The 15,507-nt window shown below is 35.5% G+C and overlaps 1 protein-coding gene across 1 annotated transcript in view; it reads right to left on the bottom strand.

Moving 5' to 3' along the window:
- Positions 1 to 6,804: 6,804 nt before the first annotated feature.
- The window catches only part of PITPNC1 (phosphatidylinositol transfer protein cytoplasmic 1), an 89,167-nt gene continuing 80,464 nt past the window's right edge, over positions 6,805 to 15,507 (bottom strand). Inside the window, exons 9-12 of the mRNA XM_062591753.1 lie at positions 14,234 to 14,389; positions 13,404 to 13,467; positions 9,978 to 10,096; positions 6,805 to 6,887 (exon numbers count right to left, since the gene is read on the bottom strand). Coding sequence (XP_062447737.1) covers positions 6,882 to 6,887; positions 9,978 to 10,096; positions 13,404 to 13,467; positions 14,234 to 14,389 — 345 coding nt within the window. The 3' untranslated portion in view covers positions 6,805 to 6,881. The remainder of the gene's footprint in view (positions 6,888 to 9,977; positions 10,097 to 13,403; positions 13,468 to 14,233; positions 14,390 to 15,507) is intronic.

Genomic DNA, 15,507 nt, shown 5'->3' with positions numbered 1-15,507 from the left:
GCGCCCACCGCTCGCGAGACTTGCCGCGTGACCGGCCGGCGGCGGCGCGCCTGCGCGGCCGGGTACCTTCCCACGCCGCCGCGGGCGGAGGGAACGGGAATGGGCATGCGCCCGGCGCGCCGCGCGTGCGCCGTTGCTGCACGTGGAGAGCGTGGTGCTGAGGAGCCGGCGGTGTGAGGGCGGGGCTGGTGCTGTGGCGGGAAAGCGTCCTGCCGTCCCTGAGGTGAGTTCGTGTGGCTCGGGCGTTACTGCTGTCGACCTGAAAAAATCATCCGAGCCGCCGAGGTTGTCTGGTTTACACAGCAAGCACAGCACAGTTATTAGCTACTGGAAGTAATCGATGTAAATACTGAAACTGTGTAGAGAATCTCTGGTGTGTTTTATGGCACAAAAAGTGAAGCTATTTGCAACAGCCTTGATTTTGCTGTATTGCTGTAATCTATAAAACTAAGGTTACAGTTCTTTTCTGTTTCCTTCCATGAAGTTCTAGTAAGGCTTCACTGGTTAATATTTGCCAAGTACATAAACTACAGTGCCTTCTGAATATTTTTAAGTATTACAAAATTACACAAGACTCAGTTTGTCAAAACACCATTACAAACCAGTACAATTAACCACATTAAGGATTTAATTTACTCATTTGTGTTTCCGGTGTGTTTTGTGCATATTATTAATCAGTTCATTTCCACAGCTATCTGTATGGTCCTGAGTGTTTGATAGTGCCTTAAAATGTATATTTTATATGCAGTTAGCCCATGAACATCAGATATATTCGATCACTTTGTGTCTACACAATAAAATTGTGCTGTTTTTAAGAATAATTAAATGTACATCAACCCCATGAAATATGTCTCATATAGGATTTTTGTAAATGAGGTTTCAAAATTTGTTCCGTCTGCAAGAGTAGCACCCAACCTTACTAATTTTAACAGCAGTCGGATCAGGTCCAGGTTTTTAACTAGTTTGTAATGCATTTGCATTGCAGTGTAATTTTGTGTCTGCGTGCAGATTTTCATACAATACAACCTCCAAAACTTAAAAAAAAAAAAAAAAAAAACCTTTCAGGCCCAATTATTAGTAATTTTATTGACCTAGGTGATGTCCACTCTCAGAGAATGGTCACTGTCAGCATTTTAATTTCAGAGGTCTTGCTGTGGGCATATCTGCTTGCTAGAGAATCCAGTGCTAATCTTGGCTCTTTTGAGAGTAATCACCAGGCTTACTTTGGTGGCAAACACTCAGCCAGAGTCTTTGCTGTCTGCTGTCTACCAGGCATGGCCTCAGCTTGTGTATTCCAGCAGTGTTAATGCATTCGTGTTACTGAAAAATGATTAACACAGAGCCGTGTTCCTCAGACAATGTAGGGGTCCTGTGGTTTCTGTCTCTTTTGTACAGTTACCAGATCAAATCCATATTGGATTATACCTGTATCCTGAGCTGGATGTTCACATTTCCATCCTATCATACAGGCAGTGCATCATCCTGTACTTAATTGATGTATTTCCTAGGCCAAGTGTATTTCTTTTATTCCTTGTTGGCAGGACATCTCATTTTGCGGTGTCCTCTTCACTGCATTAGCTCATTCCTGTGTCAGCGTTTCTTCAGTTGGTCACAGACTGGAGACCTACTGCAGTTACTCATTTAGCAAAGCAGTAATATGACTCTAATCAGTGCTCCAGCAAGACATACAAAACTCTCTTCATCCTGGTAACTTTCAATATTTTCCATTCATGTTTATTTTTAGCTGGCTGTGATTTATCTTACAAAGTAAGGATAGCCACTTAATAGTTTTTAGAGTAAACTCTGTAATCTCTATCTTAAATATTTTCTAGGCCTACGTTTATGCCATATATCCTGTCCTACATAGTTGTGAAGCATTACTATAGTGAATAAGCAACTACCATTCTCCCAGTGCAGAGAGTACTTTATTTCTATGGAGTAATCCTCCATTTAAAAGCTTAAAGAATAATTGTATGTGACATTTCTGTTGACTAAAACAAAATGACTTGTAGATAAGTGATGCAGGATTCTTACCTTTTGAGAAGTTTCAAGTGTTCTCTTTTCCAGTATTTACTAAAACACTGTGTTGCTAAACGCTGCATAAAGAATTAGAAATGTTTTCCTACTGAAGAACTTCCTTGGTCAACTAAATGGTAATTTACAAATGAATAGGCTAACATCAGATTGACACCTGCCAAGATAAAATCTTTAAAAAGCTCAAGGAGCAATAAAACCTGAATTGCATCCTCAGTAAATGTCCTAAGTGGTCTGAATTTTGCTTACAATGCCAGTTCTTTGTGCAACTTAATTCTGAGCAAGTGATTTGTAGAGCTGGAGGCAGAAATGTTAATGGCTATGTTACTTGCCATAGGAGAAGGAATAAAAGAAAACAACTACACTTGTAAAGAATAACTGTTGGTAGTTTATTTACAACAAAATGCAAGGAAAAGTACAGTATTAAAAATAAATAAATTTGAAAAAAAAATCAGAAATGAAGTGATATGGATGAAAAATATGACCATCAAATTCTCCTGCTTAGCCTTGCATTATCTAACATACAAAGCATTTCAAAACTTGGTCCTTCTTTGATGGTAATGGTGTATTGGCTAATGTAGCTGTCATAACTAAATAAATGAATTACTGGACATTCGGAGTCACACGGAATTGTCAAAGAAATTAAACAAAAAAGTGAATCTGTTTTAGTGACACCGCAGAATTACAGGAGATTGTAATTGAATGACCGTGCTGTTTGTTTAAAGCAAAACATTGTTAGACTTATTTAGAATTTTTTAACTTACACATATAAAAACAGATCCAAACAAGGAAATGGAAAAGTTCCTATGGACTAGTTCATGAATTCTCTTTTACTGCACTCACTAACTCATAAAAAGCATATATACTTGGCTTACTTCAAATGATAGCACATTGTTTTAAAGTTACAGTGCAGCAAGCTTCAAAGCGGTTTTAACAAAATGTAGCTGTCTTGTTACAAGATGAAAGTCAAAGAACAAATATTTTCATTTCAAAATCTCTACAGCAGCAATTAATGCAAATTGACTACTAGATGTCACAAAATTACTTTCCAGAATAATTAAAAAAGCCAAAGAATAAGGTCAGATAGTTTCTTTCAATAGGATTTATCCGGTCATTTACAAAATCAACCAATACATTTAGAAGAAATCCCATTAAGTAAGTGTATCAGGAATATGTTGCTCCTGATAACTGTTTATGAATACCTCATTTTTTAATTTATTAGGAGATCAATTCTTCTAAATGAATTGCCAGTTACTTTGTTATGATTGTTCTTAGTGAAATTCACGAAAGTAGGAGCAAGCCTGGGAGAAGGTTTTAATAAAAATCCCCCAAAACTAATCACATTATCTGTTCTGAAGTGTATTCTTCTTGATGTGTATTCCTTGTATAGTCACAACAGAGCTGTATCACGTAATTTTTCAATCACTGTGGCAAAGAATAAGAAGACACAGCTATTTCGACTATTCAGCTTTGCTGCCTGGCACCATACTTTAAAGATGCACTCACTGATAATTACATTATTTATTTTTTGCAAAAGAAGTGATGAACACTTGCAAAATACTCTCTATTTTTCTCCTAATAAAGATGTTCGAAAATACAACAAAAAGCACTGTGACAAAATCAATAATGAAAACAAAGTGCTTTCCCTCAAAGCTTGTCACCAAGTATTCTGACCTTCCTTTTTCTTTAATTGTGTATGTGCGTGTGTATATGTTTGTCAGGAATTTTCTGGAAGAAAAGTCATCCTGCATTAAAAATAAAGAGAAAGATACGATATTTAAAGATCATATTGATGAAACGAATAATGAGTGACTAGTAGAGAAAACTGAGCAGAACATAGTAGAGGATTCTTATACAGCCCATAAAAAGCCTGTGGTTATTTCTTATACAAAGCAATGGATCATTACAGATCTTTTTATTTGCCTTCATTAGTAAGCAAAATGGAGGCAATATGGATGATCCTGATCCTGATTTTGGCCTATAGTAAATTAAGGCTGTCTTCCAGTCATTAAACCTGATACTCCTATAGAACAGCACTGAGAGTTGGAAGTGGATGGCAGCAGCACATGTGGAGAGAGGCACAGCATTAAGCAATCTGTCATTTTTTCCATGACATGATCAATGTCTTTCGTTCTGTTACATATCTGTCATGCAGATACTGAGTTGTGTCTTGTTAACAATTTTCATATATTCATTATCCCCAAACCTACATAATATGATAATCAATGTATCCACATGGGATAGGAGGTGAAGCAATTCAATATGAGTAAAAGGTATGATTACTTTGGTCTAATAATCTGTGTCAAACTCAGATGTTAAAATATATATACCTATCCGTGTGTGTATATATATATATATATATATATATATATATATATATATAAATATATATATGCAAATTCACTGAAAAATAAAATTTCCGGTGGGGATAACCCAAATGATTTGTACGTACGTAGGTCAAATTCAGGTATATAAACCCCAACCAAACGATACTTTACGCTTTCAAAGGGCTCCCTTCTCTGCCTTCTCTTCCAATATTTGAATTTTGCTATTTTTTAAAAAAATGATTAGACTGGTTATAATCATGAATACTTAATTTGTACATTCTGTGAGCTGATGTCATAAACTAATGTAGGGAAGTTTTGTTTGCAGCATTAAAGTGGCTGTTTTTCTTACCAAAAATCATCAGTTGGTTTACTAATCACACACAATTACTAGCTTGGAGAAGAAAAGGAAAGCAGAACATGGACAGTAAGTGGGAGAACGCATGAAATCAGACCACAGCTAACCTACAAAGAGCTCCTAGATTTTGCCTACTACAGAGTTTTTTAACTATCAAACAAATATACACATTTTCAGTGCAGGTTGACAGTGGAAATTCCTCTCCTGCTACTAAAACTACCCTATTAATATCACACATTCAACATAACTTCTACTGGATATACAGCTGTTGAGAAGTTCAGTGCATTTAAGCCAGGCAAACTTGCATGAGCAAATCATACCATTGTGCTGAGAAGATGGCACAAACATCCTGTTCAGGTAAAAGGCCACCCTGAAACTGATTGTTCATTATGCAGTGATAGTTCAGTTCCTAGAGGAGGACTGTAACTCCTTTTTTTTTTAATTGTGACCATTGTAACTAATGGTAGAAAATATCACTCACTTTGATCATGTGATTCAGGCAATGTGCTATCATCCACTGGGAATTGAACAGTGGCTTATTTAATGTCTACTACAGCAATCAATAGAGATAGCTACTGACAACATTCATTAGATAGCAATTTGTATGAAAGACAAATTGGGAAAGGTTCTCACTGAGCTTAGACTTAAAAAAGGAAGGAAGGAAGGAAGAGAGCACTTCTGCCATCTCCTTTCTCCTCCCACCCTCAAATCTGCATATCTCTATGGGGTAATACCCATTTCTAGACTTTCATTCCTGAGACTGAAGAGTGATTTCATACATGGGCCAGGAAGAGCACTTCTTTTTCCTTAATGTCACCTTCCATGGGACTGAGAAGCCCCGAGGTCATTTGCATTTTCTAAGTAACAGATTTTATTCACCTCTTCTTCAGAGACAATGGTAAAGCCTGGGACCAGTTTCCTGTTAATAGAGATTGTGCTGTTTAGGAAAGATGAAAGGCAGGATAAGAAAAAGCCCAGAGGAGTCTCCTATTTTCTTTCCTTTTCAGAGAAGGTCTTACAGCATAATGATTAGTCTTCTTCGGTGAGGACAGGACAGAATTCATTGGTTTTGCTTCTCAGCTGGCTCAAATTAGCTGCTTATTTTTCTATCTTATACATAGGAGTCGTGAACACCAATACAGACTTAAGAGATCACAAATGTACAGGGGAGAACTATTAAAATACATTATTTACAAGAAATAGGTGGTTTCTTTTATAAATTCTGTGCAAGATAGAAATACTTAAATGGCCTCGAAGTTAGTATAATTAATTACAAGTGGGGCTTCAATACAGTGATACTTTAGGTTTGAAAAGTTTAGTGTTTGTTAGCTTGGCCCCAGCTCCTGAGTCATATTAAGCAAAATGTAAATCTGAATGATTGTTGTTGGTGTTCAAGTACAATGAGCCGCAGGTCAAAGGTTTATGAATATACATGAGAAGCTTAAGTGTAGGAAGGATTTAAAAATCAGTTACAATAGAAGAAAATGGGAGCTTTTTTCCTGTTAACCCTGCATTCTAGTTGGCACAGATTTGCCTCAGAAGTCCTTGGCAGCTTTACTAAATACCTACTCCTAATTATAAATGCCATGACCTAGATGAAGATTTGTAGCTAGACATACTGCTACAGAAGGATTTTTTTATTTTTTAGGATTCTCCTCAGACTATTTCATTTCATGTCAGTAAGACATGCCATATGGCCTGGAACACTTTAGAAATATATGAATTATGTTCTCTTGCATGCATTTCTCTGAAGGTTTCAGGATCATATCTGAGTAAAGAAGCAATCTTTCCACAGCAGGAAGATTATTTTAAGCAAAAACCAAACAACCGACCGTCATGAGCTTTGCAGATATTGAGTTACTCTTGCTGTGGTGGACATGGCTTATCAGAAGGAAACATGCTGGGTTAAATTTAAAGGTTTTTTTTCTCTGGATCTGGAAGAGTGAGAGTTTCTGGAGCAGACTTTTTTCGAGGCCGCTCTTTGGGAACTGTTAGGAATTCAGGAGCATCTGTGGAGAGAGGAGTAGATGGAGCACTAGATGGAGCACTGCGGGTTGAAGAAGGCATGGAAATGTTAGAGATAGATATTGCAGGTGGGAAAATCCCAATTTTCTTGTTGGTAGCTTCCTGAGTGGCTCGTTCAAACTCTCGGACTTCATCCATTGTCATGTCTTCAACAAGAAGGAAAGATAGATAAATGACGTGTTAGAACATTTCAAATGATGATTTCATTAAGTCAGTTAAACTCAGTTAAACTACTTCCATCCAAATTCTAAATCAAGAAATGAATGTCTATCATGCTTATTAAATGATTCTCCATATGAATGCTTCCCTATTGTAATGCATTGATTGGAGTAAAATAAGCAACCAGTGGAGGAAAAAAAAGGAAGTTAAGTATGTTGATTACATACTAATGGTTCTTTTTCTTGAATCTGAACTAAATATGAATAAAGAATGCTACCTCTGTAACTGCTAGAAAAATCAAGCTATTTCACAGGCAGTTAAAGAATACACTTAGATACAGGAAAGCAAGTGGATTTTTTCTGAGCTTGAAACTAAATAAAACTCACAGCAAGTTTTTTTTTTTTTTTTTGAGTTTTTTTGGAAGGGGGATCTAGATTGTGAGCATGGACCACATAAAGGGCTGGCACCAGCACAGTTACATTGTTTGCTTACTATAATTATCAAGGGATGAAAAATTCTGTCTCCCCAAGCATAGCTTCCATTGATTTCTAGTCACAGTTGCATGCACATAACTGAGAACAATATTCCTTTCTACCAATAAAGCCTAAAGAATTCCTTTGAATTTGATAAAGCCACAACACACTTTCCAACTTTCCCATCCAGAATCAGTACTTAAGTATTTATGGACAGCTGACTAATCCACTGCTTCTTAATACCTTGGAAATGAGACACAAAATGAGAATAGATTAGACTGCTTAAAGCCACTTTGCAATGGAAAAACAAGTCCACAAGATGCTGCTTTAAGAGTTCTGAGTCTTCTCATGAAGGTGATGAATGTGTCACAGTGCTGTAGAAACCCACAAGGGGGCAGAGCTAGCCCATAATAAACGTGTTTTAAACTGATCTATGCAAAACTTTTCTAATAATATCCTAAATGAATGACATCTGCTACAAACAGATACATGGAGCAAACAATCAACAAAATTTTGCTGCTTCATGTCTGCATTGTCTGTTGGATGTCCACTACGCCAATTCAAATAAATTTACTGATTTTCACTGAAAATCATGTTAAATTAGTGAACTTATTTGAAGGATACACAGAATTAAACTCAGCATGTTCGAATCCACCTCAGCTAGAATAGAAAAAAAACGTATCTGCCAATCGGTGTCTCTAACTGGAATAGTTGACTACTACAAGACAGAAAAAAGGCAGAGCCAAAAAAAGTCCAATAAAATCCCTTAATTTTTTTTCCCCTGAATAATGTGTTTTCAATTTGTGTGACTTCATTATTGATCTCACGCTACTTGGCATCTTTTTTAAGACAGAGACCGGAGACAGTCAAGTTTCATAAAATCAGTTATAGATTCTTTGAGCTCTGAAAACTCAACAAACAGAAATAAAAATACTGACATTTTAATCAATTTTAAATTCTTGCATGTTTGGGTATCTGAGACATGGACTGGCAATAGCGTTTAGCATGTGTATGGCAAAATCCTACACTTCCAGCACATTGACGCTTTTCAATTTTACATTGACACTTTTCAATTTTACCCAGCTGCATGCATCTGTAGCCTTGGCTGCAAAAAGTTATGTGAAAGAAGCTTTATGTTATATTACAACAACATATTAAATTAACAAAACCACACATGTTGCCAGCTTCCTTCTCTCTTCCCTCTAGATTACATCCCAGGGACTTCTTCAGCCTACAAAGCAGTGCCAGTTACTAAGAGTGAAGACTAAGCTATTTTCAAAGCTGAGATAAGTGGTGGAAATAAAACAGATGGTCTCAGAGGAACTGTACCTACTTTTGTTGGAGATAGATTTGAACCTGTTTCACTCATTTACATTTTGTTTCATTCTAAAACAGTGCATGTAGTGTTTCTGAACTGTTTAAAAGCACACTAACATCAAAGGGAGACCATGCATTCATTTCAGCTTTTTTTTTTTTTTTTTTTTTTTTTTTTTGAGGATTTCTGTATGAAATAAAACTTGTCTTGAATGAAAGAAAGTGAAATGGGACAGGAAGATCTCTCAGTTTACTGGCTGTTAAAGTGAAAAGTAGATCTATTAAAGTCTTGTTTAAGTGGTATCCACCAAGACTGTCTATTCTAAATTCAGATATGAAATACTCATTGTCCCTTCAGTTAAGTTTTGCTTTTTAGATTACACTCCCTTCAAATTCAATTCTCTGCTGATAATCACTCAAGTAAAACTAATCCTTCAGCTAAGGAAGATGAATAATGAATTTTGATACACATGAACTAATTATGAATGGTAGACTTTTTATTCAAAGCCAGATCCTGAAATGTAAAGCCAGTGTCCAAAGTGCTTCTCAGTTTGGCAATATGGTAAGAAGTAACCTCGATGTTAATAGTATTACAGCAATATAAGAATAAATCTCCCTATGTATTACTTCTACTTGCAGATACTAATAATTTCCAATTCCAGGCATCTAATTTAGGTGCCCAAGTTAGGAACCTAAGTTCTTTGTGGAGTTTACAGAGTCTGAATCAAAACACCGATGCAGAAACCTGCCCCTCTACACAGACTGCTCAGTTACATATGTTGAAAATACCTCGTCTCACCTTGTTGGTAGCTAATCAATGACAGCATTAAGATTATATAGAAATAAGTCAGTAATCCCTTAGCTTTTTTTTCCTAGTGAAGCAAAAACTTTTATCAGTTCCATAGAAATTTTCCACTCTCCATGTTCTTGGCTTTTTGACTAATGCACTCTGACCTTTTGCATAACTTTTAAACTATTCAAACAATAGAAGGTAAAACTGATACTTAAATTCCCCTTTAGGCATCCAACTGAAATTTGAGAATTTTGTTTTCCTGCAAGACAGGGAGTTATATATGTGCCCACGCCCGCCCTTCCTTGCATCAATCACAGTGCAAAAGAAATGCAGATCTGCACTTCCTGGAGAAAGATTCTGTTCCTATTGAAGCAAAACTTCCCCAAAATCGCACTGATTGGTCAGCAAGATCAGTTGGTTGAAAGCTGGTTGCTCTTCTCTGATTTGTGCAGGTATATTAGCTGAGGGTGGGCAATATGTTTTAAAAATTGACATACTCTTGCTTTGGCATGGCTCTCTATTTCATCCACAGTAGATGAATGTTGATTGCAAACTTTAATGTTGGTTTTTTCATGCATATTTTTCTCGTATTCTCGAACATCATCCATAGTCATATCTGTAAAAAGTTCAAAATCATTGGCATTTTCCATTGATTCAGTGAAAACTTTTCCTTTTTCTCCTAGGAATACATAAGCCTTTCAGCAGAAGCCAAAAAGGATTAAAAAAAGCAGGGAGCAACTAGCTTTATGAAAATTGACTCATAAAGGTAGTTATATCAGCCAAGGAAGGTATAAGAAGGTTAAGTCAAAGGGAGTCAGAGAACAGGACGGAGTGGAAATTGTTTAGGAGTATTTGTGTAACATAAGAGGCAAAAAATATTGAAGTGCATGTCTTGGCAAAGGTAAGGATCTTCTAAAAAGTTTTTAGAAGATCCCTTGGAATAGAAATAGATATACAAATGTTATAAAGACTTACTTACCTTTCTAGGAACTTTCAAAAAGATTTTATAATGTTATTTTTGCATGCTTTATCTGATAACCAGTGAACTCTTTTACTGTTAAAACACAATCAGCTTAAATTCCAGAAACTAACACTTAATTACACTAGTAAGTGGATTACTAGTGAACACTTGAATAATTTTGTGGCCTCAAACTATTCAATGGATTATAAAAATTCTATAAATCAGGCTGATTCTACTAATATGATCATTTATCATTGTGATCATTTATCATTGCCTAGGCATGCCTGATGTCGAACTAGTGAATAGTCTCTTAGGTGCCTGCTATATAACTCTCAGCAATTGTGAAGGATTTTAAAATGTTTTTGTCATAAATCAAGTTTTTATTAAAAAAAAAAAAAAAAGGGAATCCAATTAATCTAAAATTACTCCAAAATGTGTACCACTTCTAGTAATATACACTGCATTTCAGTTCTTGAGGTTATCATTTTTCTCAAGTTCATTATGTCATTCAGATTTGTGAAATCTTTTATCACAGCATTTCTTGTTTTATGATATGAGGTTCTTGCTTCACAAAACTGCTTTTAGGCTTTCCTTAGAAAGATATAACTTCAGCTGTTATATCAGTAACACAATGTAATATCTTTATCAGTGAAAATGAAGTGCAGTGCAAAATTTTGATCAAAATGAAACATGGAGTAACACTAACATATTCTTTTAACCTATTCTTTTACTGTTATCTGGAATGAAAACCAAACTCATAAGCTGTGTAAAGAACATGCTGAGATGCATTTTTGCCAAGCAGAGAACATGCTTTTTATTAGTAAGTGACATTGTAAAATAGATTTTCTTAATAATAAAGCTAAATACAGTTCAGTAAATTTAATGACAAAAAAATTCATACTTGCCATAGTAACATAATACGTTAATAGTTGATTTTAATATATTGATTATTCAATTCAGTTTAGCTGAGTAACATCTTCTCAGAATCTTCCTCAAAGTTTTGTTTTAAAAGATGATAACAGACACATTGAAGACACACAGATACTTCAAAAAAAGTATTTTTGAAAAATTCTCCCCACATCCATGCACAGTATGTGTCAAGAACATATGTCAAGAACAGTATCAAAAGAATGCTACAGATCAAATGTAATAAATTGTACTGGATGTATACAAATTGGAGCTGACTAATTCTGGATAATGAAACAGTTTCTAGTCAGTGAGCCTTATCAAGTTTTACTCTTCAGAATAATGCAGGAGTACATGGGCTGCAGTCAGTACAGACAATTGCCTAAATTAATCTTCTGCACTTTCTATTTCTTTTTTTTTAATAAATCTTGCTATATGTTTAGCCTTTATTCGTATTTATTTTAGTAAGCCCAGATTTTACGTTTTGTGGATAATCTGACAGTTAAGTACAAAAATCACATTATATTATTTAGTAAATATTCTCACTACGGCAATAAAAACCCATGAGATAATTGTGTATTGCAACATTTAATTTATGAAAGAGTATTTTTGGCAGGGTGCATTCAGAGGTAAGGTAGGGAATTTGTGACTAAATGTTTTTTGTGCTAAACTGATCCCATATGTTTAATTTTATAATTACTCACTTGTGCTCTCTATCAAGAAATTGGCAGAAGTGTAGCTAACTCTAGGTTTCTCAATAACATTTATGTCTTGCTTTAATGTAGTGAATGCATACAGATGACTTAGGCTTGTACAGGTAGATAGTGGATCACTACATTTCACTGAAGAAATAAAAAAAGAATTCAGCTCTCTTAACTCTTTTCTCACTGGATACAAAATTCTCTTACTCATTTATGGCTACCCACAAATAAAAAAATATCCTTTTTTAGCAGATTTTAGTAATTTTAAGATCATTGCAGCACTGGCTTGCTCATGCATTACTAAATTTAAAATAAGATAAATTATTATTTCAAACAAAATTTTCTATAATTTCAAACAATCAGCACAATCAAGTTAGTTAGATTCTAGTGTAAAGTTATGCAAGTTTATGAAGTCACCAAAGATGTGTGTTTTTACACCAGCTAGGATAACTGACTATATATCTAAGCAATGCTGAATGTTTCTGAATTCCGATGAAAGACAGCTGTCATTCTTATCCATGATTGCCCCATACAGTGTTCCCTGAAGTTTAAGCAGGGTCTAATATAACCTAAATAGGTTCCCAAATTGCTATTCTATGTTACAAGAATGTTTTAGAAACTGCTCTACAGGTATCTATGATTATGGATACATCATACTGAAAATTAATGTAAAAAGGACTAACCCTGTGAGCTTATTGTACAGTGATAAACATAATTAGCCATTTTGATGTTCAGAATTACCCTGTACCACTGACAGTGCCCATTCCTGCAGCTGGTGCAGGGATTCAGAGCAGTTTTTGCATGCAGCTGCCGTCGAATCAGACTGAGTAGGTTTTATATTTATATCAAATTTTTCAGAAAGGAATTTAAAGCTCCATCTTTTCTTTATTGTGGTTTATATTAACAGTTTAACATCTTCCTGAAAAGCTGAAAATGTGTTGGATCAGAGGCCTTAAGAGTTTGCAGTATGAAAATGATTGCATGTTAGTACAGTCTTGTTAAGAAGCTTTATTCAAACTTGCCTGCTGCTCTCCATGTATAGATGACTCTTTGCAGAGACAGCTTCCTCTGCTTAAAATGCAGGGTGACTGGATAGATGCACATATTCTAAGATGTAGGGATATACAGAGGACCCTGTATAATGCCTACTGTCTGTCTAAAAGATAGCCTGCTCTTGTTAAAAGGAACCTGCTGTAAATGAGCTGTGTATATTCCAGAGAATTCTAGGTCTTTCATGAACAACTTATATTTGTATTAGAACATGATGGTCTGTGAAAGCCAGTGGAAATCTGTCATTATTTTTTATAAACTTTGGATCAGCCCTTTTAAATGTGTTTAATTTGAAGAAGACTTACCGTACCACTCATCAACCCAGGCAAAAGCCTGCCGGTGACCAATCAATAGTATATCTCTGACCACCTGCGAAATAAGGAAAAGGTTAAATACTCTTACAGCAGCCAAACATTTTAGAAAAGTAACACTATTGTCTTTCAACAGGATTTAGGTCAAAAATTTTCTGATACTTTCATCTCTCAAAAGACATACACTAAAGAATCACAGAGTCATAGAAGTACTGGCTGAAAGAGACCTCTTAAGGTCTTATACTCCAAACTACCCACTTGAAGTAGGACTATTGCCAGCAACAGATCAGATCTGCATGGCTTAAACTAGCATGGGAAACCACTTGGGAATAGTATAGAATCCATTAATCTTTGGGCAGATAGATTGCAACTCTTCTCCCCTTTTCTGTTAATTTTTTAAACATACGAAGGGTCAGTACTCTGAAAAATATCATTTTGCAGTTATGCCATTTATTACTTCTTTAGTCGACTGATTGGAAAACTCTACTACTACCTGTCTGTAAGAAACCCTGGACATCATTGTTATATGTAAATTACTCATTTATACTCCTAAATAATTTAGGCCATATTTTTAGCACAGCTTTGAAAATGCTAGTGCTAGTTTTCTCAGCCTTAAACCTCAACAATTCCAGACTTTGGCAAGTTTATATGCAGAGATGAATGCTTCAGCTGTGCTCCAGATCTTTCAGACCTTGAGAGAGGCCTGAAAGCAGATTCAGCTGATCTCCCACATTTTTGGAGCTGAGCTCCAACACAGCCATTCATGTGCAGCATAATAGTCAAATTCTGCTCATGTGAAGGGTAAGAAACAGCTATTCACTGACCTTGTGTACAAATTGCTCCACTCTGGTTTGAAGTCCCCAAACTTCAAATTTCACAGTCACAAGTTTGTAGGAACACATAATTGGCTGGTGAGTCTCCCTCCAACCTTCCTTTAAGTGGCCTCTCCCGGTCTTCTGTGACTTGAAATACTTAGGGTCCTGCAAAACAAGGAAAACATACTCAGAAATCCTAGACAGGAAGTCCTGCTTGTCAGTTTGCTAAAGTAAATGTTTTAATAAAATATAAAATTTGAAAACATGTTAACAAACATTGTGAAAAAATATGAAATCTACTTAAATAAACATGAGGATAAATAAAACCAAATCTTATCTTTTATCCAGCCAGTGAACTGATGATAGCAGCATATTCTTGGAGATGCTTTAAAGCTAATTTCATCTAGGAGATTTTTTGCTATAGGAAAATATTATATTGTAAGTCATTTCAAATCTGTTTTCAAGAATAAATACCAGCACTCATCTGTGTTGCTTTCCCCAAAGCCATGATATGGGAAAATTTTCTTTTAAATCCATCCCTTGCTTGAAAAGCAATTAAACATGTTTTTAAGCATGTGCTTAAATTATGTGCTAAGTGGGATATGACCAATGGAAAATTTGATCTATTCTTATCTTAATTTTCTGCCATTCCATGTGAACTTATGTATCATTCAGTGACATTCCTTTTTTCTACTGTTCATAGTTATCCCTTGTTGGGCTTCTGATTTTAGTCCATAAAGTCCATTTTAGTCCATAGCTCTGCCATTGCACCTTCTTTATCAAGCTCTAATGAGCTGATAGTGTTCCTTCTCTGTGAAAGTCATTGCCTTTACTGCTGACACGTTTTCCTCCATAGAAATGTTAAGCTTGCAGTATAATAAGGTTTCACCTTTAAATCACCATAAAAAACAATTCAGTGTCATCATATATCAGAGCAACATACCACTGTATATCACCAACTCATAGTCACAGTCACTGATGTTTGCCAGTCTTCTCATTCAATAAAACTTGACCTCAGCATGCTCTGCATACTTTCTAGTTGAAAAGAGCTGTTTTATAACTCCTAACTGCCTTAAGCAAGCAGTATATTAAACAAATAAAATATATTTAAAAGCCTGAAAGTGAGTTAGAAAGGCATATAGAATTCTAGTGAGTGGTTCCATGAATAAATTACAAAAAAAATGTTCTCAAAATATTCCTGCAAAATATTCCAGTGTAAAATAAGAATTTCTAAAAAGCCAAATAAAAAGGAAATACTAGTTTCAAGGAAGAGTCTTTCATTT

The sequence above is a fragment of the Rhea pennata genome, chromosome 19 (assembly GCF_028389875.1).
Source record: "Rhea pennata isolate bPtePen1 chromosome 19, bPtePen1.pri, whole genome shotgun sequence".
In the NCBI taxonomy this organism is placed as follows: domain Eukaryota; kingdom Metazoa; phylum Chordata; class Aves; order Rheiformes; family Rheidae; genus Rhea; species Rhea pennata.
Note: the sequence above shows the minus strand (reverse complement) of the source record. Positions and strands in the feature narration are given on the sequence as shown.